This window comes from Adiantum capillus-veneris, chromosome 13, assembly GCF_014529385.1.
Source record: "Adiantum capillus-veneris isolate H3 chromosome 13, ASM1452938v2, whole genome shotgun sequence".
Lineage (NCBI taxonomy): Eukaryota > Viridiplantae > Streptophyta > Polypodiopsida > Polypodiales > Pteridaceae > Adiantum > Adiantum capillus-veneris.
The window spans coordinates 112,328,162-112,340,376 of NC_140943.1; the positions used below are offsets into that span (position 1 = coordinate 112,328,162).

General features: G+C 41.3%; 2 protein-coding genes across 4 annotated transcripts in view; one reads left to right on the forward strand and one right to left on the reverse strand.

Moving 5' to 3' along the window:
* Positions 1 to 10,585, forward strand: part of LOC147444665 (uncharacterized) — an 82,114-nt gene extending 71,529 nt beyond the window's left edge. Inside the window, exon 2 of one of the 3 annotated variants that reach the window (XR_015190054.1) lies at positions 6,006 to 6,143. Coding sequence is in view for 2 of the 3 variants with exons in the window: in XM_086527200.1 (XP_086383326.1) it covers positions 9,865 to 9,955 (91 nt within the window). In the remaining variant the exon portion in view is untranslated. Of the gene's footprint in view, positions 1 to 6,005; positions 6,144 to 9,864 lie in introns of those variants that run through there. The other 2 variants (XM_086527200.1, XM_086527201.1) reach the window with 2 other exon arrangements.
* LOC147444666 (uncharacterized) lies at positions 3,798 to 6,457 on the reverse strand. Its single transcript, XM_086527197.1, has 3 exons — positions 6,269 to 6,457; positions 5,998 to 6,182; positions 3,798 to 4,090 (listed from the first exon to the last, which is right to left on the reverse strand). Exons 1-3 carry the CDS (start codon positions 6,455 to 6,457, stop codon positions 3,817 to 3,819), a joined length of 648 nt encoding a protein of 215 aa, XP_086383323.1. The 3' UTR covers positions 3,798 to 3,816.
* Positions 10,586 to 12,215: the final 1,630 nt, after the last annotated feature.

Sequence of the window (12,215 nt, forward strand, 5' to 3'; positions counted from 1 at the left end):
CTCTCTCTCTCTCTCTCTCTCGTGCTCTCTCTCCCTGGTCCCTATGCTTCGCATCGTCGACTTTGACATGGTATCAGAGCCGTGTTGGTGAAGAGCTTTGGTGGAGGAGCACCTGTTGAGAAGAAGTTGAACCCCCTCGTCGCTGGTACCCTTCCCCACCCTCCTGCTACCGGCGTTCTAAAACGCAGCCCTTGGTCGGCGTCGGAGTCCCTCCCCCGCTGCTCCTGCATGCGTTCTAGAACGCAGCCCCTGACAGCCATTGGCGGCGCCATCTTGCTCTCCGACGCCGGGCGTTTCAGAACGTTGCATTTGAAATCGACCCACCCTCCATCCTCTCAGCGACCCCGGAGTGTTTTAACAGGCTGAATACTAGGTGTTTTTGGGAGTGTTGAGTTGCAAAGAGGAGTGATGTGACCAACCTCTCGAAGATTGGAGCAAGGAGCTTGCGGAGCAGCTTGGGAGAAGCAAGGTGAGCAGATTGGAGCTCAAGAGAGGGATAACAGTTTTTGCGGAGCCCACTTCGTGTGGAGCTCTCTGTGCAAAGGAGTGGAACAGCTTGGTGGAATTGTTGCGGCCACCCTTGGAGTGTGAGAAGGCTTCCCAGATTACCAAATCTTGGAACTTCAACATGCCCCCCCCTTGCTCGAGTGCCAACGACAAATTGAAGGACAATAATTACGCTCATTGAAATTTGATGATGCGACTCTGGCTCTCACAGAAAGGCTCACGGGATATTGTCGATGGTTTGGAGCCCCGTCCCACGAGGGATCCTAACAATAGGTACACCTGCCTTCAAGATGACGAATATCTCAAATCGTGTGTCGATTGGGATGCAGCTAATGCGAAGGCAATGTCGGCCATTGCGGAATCTCTTACAAGGGACATTTCTCCAACCATTCAGACTTTGAAGATTGCCAACGATATGTGGTTCAAGCTCGGAATGTTTGATCGAGATTCTATGATGCGAGCAATCACCCTTCTTGGACAATTATTTGCCATCCAGTTTCCACGAGGAAGTTCCATGCAATCATTTCTTATGAAGACTAAAGTTATTCATGATCAACTATCGGCTATGAAAAGTGCAATGACGAGTACTCAGTTAGTTGATTTGGTTCTCACGAAGTCGTCCGAGCATATGAAACGGTGTCTAGGACACTTCGGCTACAAATCACGAAGGACAAGCTGGAATTTGATGATCTCAGCTCTTTTCTCATTGAGGAGGAAGCCATGTTGATAACTCAAGGCAAAATTCAGATTTCTGAGAAAGGTGTGGAAGCACTTGCTGCTTTGGATTCCAAAAAGAAGACCAAGAACTGTTGTTACAATTGTGAAAAGCGTGGTCATTTGTCTAAAAATTGCAGATCCAAAGGCAAAGACAGAGGCTCTACAAAGGACAAAGGTAAAAGCAAGGATCCAAAGGAAAGCAGTGATAGTGACTCAGGGAAGGACAGCAAAGGGGCTGTTGGTGTAGTGGAGTCTACACTGGCAAGGTCTCCCGCCTTCTAGTCACATGGAGATTGGTGCTACCACCAGCTTCAGCCAGAGAGAGGCTTGTGGGTGGCAGAGAGGGGCAAAAAATGCTCCATATAATTAATTTGGGCCCTTGTGTTGGAGTTCAAGTTCGCAGTGTTTGAACTCGTGGGTTGGAGTTCAATGCACATGCATCTGGTAGGGAACCAATCGGACGTATCTAAAACACTATGGATGAGTACACCAATCCACTATTGTTGGTCGGATCATGGACATGTTGTGTTCCACAATTCATTATCTTGGAGTATTATTTTTGGACGCGATGTGTTCATAGTTCACGAATGGGGATTTTTGGACGTAGTGTGGTCTACACTTCAAATTTTTAAAGAAGGGAACCGATGTTCAAGATGGCATTCTTCTAAGGTACAAAGTTGAGGGTAGCAAATCCGAGTTGTGTCCAGCATGGGGGTGTCCATGGTAGCTTCTTCATCGACTTGGTCTCACTTTTTGTCCACTATGAGCTGCAAGAGGGTGTTAAAGTTTGGGCATCTCAAGTGAACTTCTCAATGTGGTTCCATTATTTATTTTACTTATTTGTCAAAGTTTGGGTAGGGCAATTTATTGAGGTTGGTATATATGCAACCCTTTGCCTCCATTGTATTACACATTCAGTTATTCATTGCCAAGGTTTATTGGTTCAAGAGACTCTCTCTCTCTCTCTCTCTCTCTCCTTGGTCTGTACGCTTCCGCATCGTCGACTTTGATACCATTGTGGGCCCACGCCCTCCCTAGTTAGGCTCTAGCCTTCTTTTACCTGCCGATAAAAAAGAGGCCAGGATTAGGGGGATTGGTTGAGTGGACTGCGACTCTGTGGATCACTCAAAAGGGGAGCGTGGCTCTTGAAAGTTGTAAACTTGACTTTGGTCTAGAGTAATACCAGAAGGGGCATCTAGTTGAAGGGCCAATGCTTCTAGGAGTGGAACTGTGCCACTACGTGTGTCTTGTCTACTGTGTTCATTCTCTTTCAAGTTCAAGTCGCGTGCTGATAGACACAAGCAATGGCAAAGTTGCAAACCCTCTGTCCAAGTCTCTCAGCCCATGAATGGCAGTGCGAATGATAAAATACAGTACTGATAGTTGATTTTGTCTTCCACATATTCTCTACCAGTTGTGTTTGGGCTTATTTGATGACCATGGGAGAATGGTTGAAGCAGGATAGCTACTCAGGCCATGCTCTGTGATGACTCCCATTACTAAGATTGGTATCAGATGACATGATCTTTCACTACAGATCTGCTTGTGCGGCCATTGCCGCCTACTATTGCTGCTCTGCCACCAGTAGTTTGGTCACTGGGCAATGAAGCCAAACAAACTTGTATGTCCATGAGGTATGTTAGCCATCACTTTATTGTGATATTATGGATTTACATGTAGTCAGGTGGAATGACAATGTAGTCCTATGAGCTGTTTCGGTGGTTTGACCACTTGTTAGCTTGGAAATCCACGAGTCCTGATTATTCAGAGCTCTTTTTGTGGGTCTTCCTCTCTCGGCTTCCTCCTTTCTCCTTTTACATGTCCCAGGGCGGTCACTTATCAGAAGCTCCCTATACCATGTGCATTCAAGAGATTATTAATAATACATTATACCCCTATGTATGAGAAGCTCCCTATACCACGTGCGTTCAAGAGATTATTAGTAATACCCCTATATACATGTAATATTTACATTGTGCCCCCTCTAATGTATACATAAAAAGTATGGGTGATAGAAAGGTTATACCACTTTCCTCTTTTTATTAGCACACACACACCCACACACACACCCAAGAAGAAGATTGTTATAACTCGTAGCCTATAGGAAACTATCCCGAGAGAGAGAGAGAGAGAGAGAGAGAGAGAGAGAGAGAGAGAGAGAGCCATCACAGAGATCTCTTGGTGTTATTGGCAATATTTTTTGGGCCAAGTTAGAAATGTGGTGTTTAAAGTGGACAAACGTGTAACTTGTAAAAACCCACATAAGAGGTATTTGGAAGATTGTTACACCCACAATTACAAGAAATGAAACATGATACAAGCATTTACCCAGTCCAGTCAAGACGATCATCGGGATCATGGCAGCTGCAAACGTTAGTAATGCCTTCCTGCATAAAATTGAAATTGAAATAGAAAATCAAAGCTCAACAAACTGTTGTATTTTGAAGTGGTTTTACTTGGCACAGACAGCTCTTGTGCAGTCAATGGCAGGAACCAGTGTTATGTATTTGTAAACATTATTGTTCGACTGCTTAAATAATTTGTTGGTATGACGTTTTTCTGTTTATGCAGATGCTTGTATTAGACTTGTGCTTACAATTTATTGAAGATATTGTAAAACTTTTTTTTCCCCTCCTTAAAGTTTGATTGCAAGTCCGTGGCAGATCCATTTAGTCTGTCACATGCACTTTGAATTGTATAGATAACCTCATCACTCATCAGGGGGGATGTTGCACCTTCAATGGTGAACACTGCATGCTCAACCTGGTTTACAACCTGGTTTACTTGAGAAACAATTACATTGGTGGAGTCTTTTATCTCTTTTCCACTTTGATATGTTCCCCAAAATATTACTCCTGAACTTGTGCTGCATAGAGTAAGATCAAGCATTTTACAAGAAAATCTTTATGATTCCCATGCTAGAGCCAATGTGCATTATTTTTCCTCTGTCCAAGGGTATACCACTTTTTAAACACAAACCATTTGTATGTTACTTATGAACATGTTGTCAGAGGCACGACTCCACACATCCAACTATGCATCTTGCAGGGTTTTGTTATGATCAGAGAATTAATTGTAGTTTGTTTCATAAAATTATGCCCTACTCCGTGCCCCTTTACACAAAATCTTGAAGCAATTTGTATTGTTCCCCATGATTTCGTGTCCGGATAGGTCTTTGCTTCTCGATGATCGGGCATTCGCCTGATGCATTCATTTCAATTACACTGTAGGATTTGCAGCTACAGTTCACCATTCATAACTTAACTTAGCGTATCATACCATTATTTAACTTGAATAACCTTCCCTGCAACCATGTTTTTCTCTTGGTTTTACCTACATTAGCATGGCATGTGTGTAAGATTGTCTTTTTTTGGTCATCCTCTTCTTGTATCTTTTTCTGCTCCTCACTCTGTCATGTCAGCCACAATAATGGAATATGAAAGACTTCTCTGGTATCTTGTTATCTTCATTCAATTCTCTGGGTGTTGTATCATCTGTATGGCTTGGCTGTTTAGAGTGGCTTATGGGATCTCTCTACACAGTAATGCTGCTGTATCTGTGCGCATGTGCTTGCTTGGTGAGAGTAAGCAGCAACAGCGTAAGGCAAGGGTAGAAAAGCCTTGGTGGCTCTGTAGACAAGGCTTTTGATGCGAGACACCACAACAGTGGCATTCAAGGAGGAGAAAACCCACACCGTGAGGAGGAAAGAACAAACACCTAAAGAAACCCGAAGAAGAACAAAGAGCAAAAAAGTCCTGCATCGAGAGGGTCAGAGTGAGGGATAGGTGGATGAGAGAGCCTCATCTGCCATGCAGTCCTTTTTTCTCAGACATTCCTCTATCCATGCAGTTACCTGCTCATTTCTTTACCTGAGGTCCTCAAAATATCCTGAGGTGTAGCCTAGAGATGGCCTCATGCAGATTGATCTCTTCTTCACGTCATTCTCTTTGACGCATGGATTGGCTTCATGGTGTCACTGAGCCCCGATGCATAACTCTATATTTGAGAAAGCACATGACCATCCATGGTGGTCTTCCATGATTGTGGAAACACCGTGAAATGAAGTTTGGATTGTTATGGAGGGGCTCATTGAACTCATGAGCTTCGTATTTATTACACAGCAGTTCGAGGGGAGGCTGGTGTGGTTAGAGAAATTATATTGTTGGCACCTGCCCATGGTCTTTATTCTTGAGGATGAGTTGTGTCCTTCGCACCTTACTTGAGGTGTGGAGGCTGAGGAGAGCTGCATCTTTAGTCGATATGTAGCCGAGACTCCTCTTGGAGACACCGGCATCAGGTTTCATTGTTGCTTGAGTCGAGGTACAAATTTTCAGTAGCAGGATGATACTTCAAGTTTGCAGTAGCTAGGATGCTGGATTGATGAGTTTCCTACCTTGCTTTGTGTCAAAAAGGCACTTGACAGATTTATGTAGGCGTCATGCCGATCGAGATTTTCTACATACCGCATTGATGTATCATATTTTTTTACATAAATAGGGCTTTCCCCATGGACCTATTGGGGGTTTTGCCTATAGAGTTCTATATTGCGTTAAGGCAGTTTTGAAAGTTATATGAAGGGTGCTATGCCCCATTTTGAAAGCTATATGAAGGGTGCCATGCCCCATTTGTGTGTGTGTGTGAGAGAGAGAGAGAGAGAGAGAGAGAGAGAGAGAGAGAGAGAGAGAGAGATGCCTACTATGACTTTTCAAAGAGCAAAAATATGTCAGTTTTAATTCTGCTTAAAGAAACAAAAGACTAATAAAGAGAGCCCACATGGCCAGAATGCTGAACTGCACAATGCAGAAGCAATAAAGACCTCGCAAAATGTCGGAATGAGCTGGTAGAACAGATGTCATGCCTGAGTCTTTGTCCCAAGACCACCACAAAGATGTTGCAGTACCGGCCGCCAAGCAAACAAATGCCAAACTGAATGCCCAGATACCGGTAAAAGCGACGGACTGCATGCAAAAAGCATCCATTATTAGTTAGTTGTGAAGACCAAACAAACTTTGGCTTAAAATAGTGTTGAAGTAAGGGAGATTACACTCCAGTAATATCGGTCTTTCATGTTGAATCCTCCCTCGTAAAGTCTGAGTGAGTTTAATGGATCTCTTCTTGGTAGTATTGTAGTAGCTCTTACTGTACCATCCTGTATTGTCTCTGATGATACCTGCCATGGTTTGCCACCATAAAAGCAGGAAGACTTTCTCTTAAACTCAAAAGCAAAGTTCATGCTTGTACATCTACATCATGATTTGGGCTCAGGGCAGACATCCGGCCGACGTAACTGTATTAGGATTTGAAAGGCTCCCTATTCTTTCCAAAGATAGACACTGGGAAGTGGTACCCTTCTCTATGAAAGGGTACAATTTCAGTTTTCCCTTCTAGTGACAAAATAGCACAAAATTTACAAGTCAATTTTTATAACTTGGCGACGTGTTTGGTGAAGAATATAACAAGTGAATGTCTGTTTGGTGAACTAAATTAGGGGAATTTCTATTTACAAGCCTTTGTGTAGATCAAAACAACCTCCCTTATTTTATTCTGGCAATTTCTAAACAAGCCCTTATTATGACTGAAAATTTTGATCTTGATGCGACGAAAACCTCAAGGGCAGATGGGCATAAAATCCTATCGCATTGGGTAACCCTTACACATTCTGTATTATGATAGGGCATTGTCCGTTGTGATTTTTTTGGTGCTACTCTATGATAGATAGAGATTTCCACACAGGATTGTTGTATGTATTGCCACACAGCCTTCTGCATATGCTAAAGCAGTCTCCCTTTGAGGTCTTCTGGAGTTTTTCCCTTCTCTCTCTCTCTCTCTCTCTCTCTCTCTCTCTGTTTACACTGGATTTGAATCTGCATGCATGAACTTGCACCCACTGACATGTGTTTTTCATACAATGCATAACATCATGAGCTTCTGCTCGGGAGGCACCACATACCTAGCTAGGTATGCGGTGCCTCCCTCACAGAAGCTCATGATGTTGAGGTAAGTCACAATGTGGGAATTATTGTGAGAATTTGTCCAAAACTTCTTGTGTATAAGGCATGCTATGTCTGAAGTGCAATGATACAAAATGAAGGCACGTCTGCAGCTTCATGAGGAAATGCAACGTAAGAGGTGTACTAGGGTGTTACCACCAATTGCCGCCTTATTTGTCTGTTCATTGAATCCGAATTTTCGGCTTCCGATGGATGGAGCGCCGATGTAGCCTGCAACAGGGTGAGGGTGACTGCCCATAATCCAGTGCACAACCTCGATGCACCCATTTCAACTCTCTCTCTCTCTCTCTCTCTCTCTCTCTCTCTATGTCAGACAGTGAATTCGCCTGATGTTGTGCGAGCGAACAAAAGCGCGGGGGCGGCCTTTCTGTGGAGAGAGCGCGTGGCGTTCAACGAACTTTCAGCTGAAAAAACAGGATCCACTTCAGGACGCCGTTGTTTCAATTGGGAGAGTATGAATGGCCAAATCACTTCGAATCTCATTAACTTCGAATCTTAATGAGATTCGTTAAGGGCCTTGTCTTGGGAAGGATCTAGAGCCTACGCCATAGAAGGCTCTCTCTCTCTCTCTCTCTCTCTCTCTCTCTCTCTGGTTATGCCATTTCCCTCTTGAATAAAAGGTCTTGAGTTCAACTCTCCTTCTCCTGGGATAAATCTTTAAGGTCTCTTGGGATAGTTTCCTACGACCTTCTTCTTCTCTCTCTCTCTCTCTCTCAGGATAGTTTCCTACGATGATAAAATTATCTTATTATTCTTCTTTCTCTCTCTCTCATGGCTTTTGTCCCATAATGAATTTAATTTTTTAACTTAAGGATTGAGCTTTGAGATTAACCAATCGTCTTTAATTGAGAATTCACAATCTAGTTTTTTTTTTTTGGAGCAAAAATGGGGCTATTGACCATTTGCATTATATAAAAATTGACCATAGGTCCATATACAATAAATAGCTTTTTGGTTGTAAGAGACCTACACCAAAAGCTCTATCCACCTCCAGTGATGGAGCAAAACCAACACGTCCAATGCTAAATAGTCAAACTCCTCATCAAAGTGAGGAGAATCACTCTCTTGTTGACTTCCAATCTTGGGGGATTCACTATGTTGGTTTGTATGGTATCACTTGAGAGTAAGGAATGAGCGTTTTTTTTATTAGGGGTTGTGCCATTATCATGTGCCTAGTCCTAGGTGTATTAGAGGACATGTGATGTGTACTAGGAGAGAGGTTGGCCCTCACATAGATTCCTACAAAGAGGGGTCAACCCTTGATTCTAGGAGCTTGATTTGGAGTGATCTCCAATTCACATGCACTTGTAGTACTCATTTGTTTACCTTCTCTAGCCCTACTTAAAGTTGCTATCATGTAGACCTTTCTCTAGCTCAACAATCAAGTTTACTTTGGTTCCATTTTATCTCTCTTGGTGAATGTTTGGTTAAGTGTGTAGTTAGTTTCTAATCTCTATTATACTTACGTGATGAATTCCACTTTGATCTTCCTACCTTAGCCTTCAAGTGGTATGAGATCTTGAAGAGGATTAGTACCTCTTATGTTAGGGTTATTCTGGGCCTAGCATGGGAATGAGTGCTTAAGACCGAAATGGAGAGTCATATGAATTGGGAAAGTCAATGGACTTGGTATTTAGAAATCCAAGGGACTTGGTAGTTGAAAAGTCATAGGACTTGGGACTTGGATATTTAAAGCACTTTTGTATTTTATACTTGGTAATCGAATAGTGGAGGTTGGTTATGAGTCTTAAATGCATTAATCTCTATCCAATTAGAACTAGGGTGAGTTTTGATTCTTAAATATCTAGCATAATCTTTAAGTGTTATTATGTACATGGGTTAAAGTCCCTTGTGCCACTAATTGCCTTGGGTGCTTAGGCTTTAGATTATGACAAGAATAGGTTGCATTTTGTGTGTCTACATTAGGTTTCAATAAAAATCCTCACCATGTGCACTAATTACTTGCATCAATTTTTCATATTGAGTGTGCTCATACTCAATTATGTCTTTGGAAGTAATTGCAATGGGATAGGTTGAGTAGACTATGGTCTCGGGGCGGTCACTTATTATCAACAACTTCCTATATCGCGTGCATTCAAAAGCTCCCGATATCACCTGCATTCAAAAGGTTATTAATAATACCTCAATATACATACTATATTTACACTACGGGCCAATTTCAAAAAACCTCCATTCTCCTCTAATGTATACAATAAAAGTATAAATTTTGGATAATTAATAATCCTCTTTGGTTAACTCACGTGATATGATATACATTTTGAAAAGTGGTCGCCCTATGATTATGGTATTTTTCTTCGTCTTTGTGTGATTTTCCATCAATTTGTTTGCATAATAAACTTGTCAATCTCAAGTCATTGTTTGTGTGTAATTGCATGATTACACTTCTTTTTTTATATGCTTCAGAGAATGAGCCCTTAACCATTCAATTTGGATTTAATTAAGCCTCCCAATCATATTGCTAATATTAGGTATGTGTGTGTGTGTGTGAATGTGAAGATCTACTTTATTAAAGCATAAAACCTCTTGTTTAAGGCTTTTTCACAACACAAGACCATGAGGGAATCTTGGATAGACTATGCATACTAATATTGGGTGTGTGTGGTCGTAGGCTCAAAGCCCCCACTTTGATTTTGGCAAAATGTGGGTGGACATCAAAGTGGCAAAATGTGGGTGGACTCCAAGTTGGCAGTAAAGTGTAGTTAATTTCAAATTTGGGTTCGCTAAGGCTAGTGTTCTTGCGTGGTAATAAACCTTTTGACTAAAAGAAGGATGCAAGATAAAACTCATTTTGGCTTGTTTCTAGAGATCCGATTCATTGAGTCCTTTCCCATGGAGATGTTTTCTCCAAGTACAAAAACCAATGCTTTCTCTTATGGTGCTTCTCACTTCCTTTTAGTGCTATGCCGCTATTAAGAAGCTGTGGCCACATGTAGCCATATGGTTGATTTCAAAGCATCAAAGTTTCAAAGGGATTTAAGGTATTCATTAAGAGATCCCTCCTCAAGACTCTATACAAGAAATATACAATTTAAATCTTTTTTCAATACACCAATTTAAAATCTATTGGAGTATGGAAGTGTTGGAAGATTCCAATAAGGAACTTAATTTATTTCATCACTCGTGTAATTGTAATTGTAATTTCAAATGATAGTGACATCTCTTCCAAATCTTGTATCTGCTACCCGTAAGTATTTTTGAAGCCGAAAATGTAATTTTTGATACTTTTATGGCAAATCTAGCCTTTGTACCATAAAACCCAAAGCCAGGGTATCAACTTTGTAAGGTATTTTGTACAATCATTTCTTATGAATGGATGAGCGGATAAGGTTTTCTTTATACGTTGTGTGTCATCTCTTCTCTATTGTGTTTTTTAGTTTCTCACACCGCACCACATGGTTATTGCATTGGAATTCCGAGGGCACCATTGTTTTTGTCTCGTCAAGATCTATGTGTAGATACCTACATTATATGCATCGCGCAAAAATTGAGCATCTACATTTACGACCTTTTAGGTGACATTTCTCTATATCTGAGTGTCATTTTGAGATTCCATCGAGTGCATGTAATTCCAAGAACTTAGGAGAACTTAATAGGCACATCTCAAATCCAAAAAGCTGACCTGCATATGGAAGCCATGAGAAAATCACGTTTTTTTTTCCGGCGTCGTATTGTAAGTTTGACAACCCAGTTTTGTTCTATATAGTCTCAGCAAGTTGCCTATGAATTTTGGAGTTAGTCGGAGTTGATTTTCTCAAGGATTTGCATGTGATTAGGTGAGAGGTCTAAAGAATAGAATCAAAGATTCCAGCAGATAGAATGCACATTGAGAGTCAAAGTGGAGTGCGTTGTGTTCATACAAGAGATTGACAACCTCTTGGCATGCCTCCATGCCCTAGTCGAGTCACTTGCTTCAAGGATTAACATTTTGTCTTGGTTTTGTCTCTTTCAGAGATGTGATAGGTGTTGACCCTTGCGGGACCCCAAACATTGGCGTTGTTGCCAGGGAATGAGTACTTAGACTTGAGTGAAACAACCGAGCTCGACATAGTTTCCTTAAGTAGACTCTTCGGTTAAATAGGTTAAGAAAGGAGATCAAGGTTTCTGTGGTCTTTGTTTCGTGTGTGATGGTGGTGAGTTTCTTGCTACAAAAGTGTTAAGCAATTAGGACAAGTGCTTATTTAGGGTTGGAGCTTAGTGCAAGACTTCATCAAAGGGTAGAGTGGTAAAGCTTCAACTAGGCAAGAAAAATGCAAGAAAATGGAAAAAATTTCATACTTTAGTTAGGGAGTTGTAGTTCAGGCATCTTGAGCCTATTTTTGGTCGATTTCTGTTCTTTTAGGAGTTAAGTAAATAAGTCTAATGTAATGGAAATGGACTATGAACATTGAGAATAGCGGAATTAAGAAAACTATAGTGAGCATTTTTATGAGAATACTTTGAGAAAATAGAGGGTGAACTTGATTAGAGGTAGCATCATAAAATTTATACTTAATTAACTTGGCATGAATAATACTTTGCAAGAGAGAGAATTAGAGAACTTGACAACAGTTGAGGACCGGATTTATATGGAGTTGATCCCCCCTCCAAAATGCTTTTGTATTATAGCTTCTCCCATAAAGAGAGACTTGGTCCAAAACGCTTTTGTGTTCCTTGAGACCTTGCAATGCAAATAGAGAGCTTCATTCACCACAATTATGTCCGTAACTTAGCTAAATGAAAGCATTAACTTGTCCCCGGCCTCATTCCCAAGACCTCAAACACCTTTAAAGGTGGAGAGAGCTAGCAGGGAATGAGGGTAGGGAAGAGGATAAAGAAGTATTCTTACAAGAAAGAAATAGTGTCCTCTCATACCATTACTCATAGAGCTTAGCATAGCCTAGTAGCATAGTAATGGAGATGAATAAGATGGCTAGAATACATTGAAGCATGGCTCTTGGTTGGATTTACATTCCATATCCA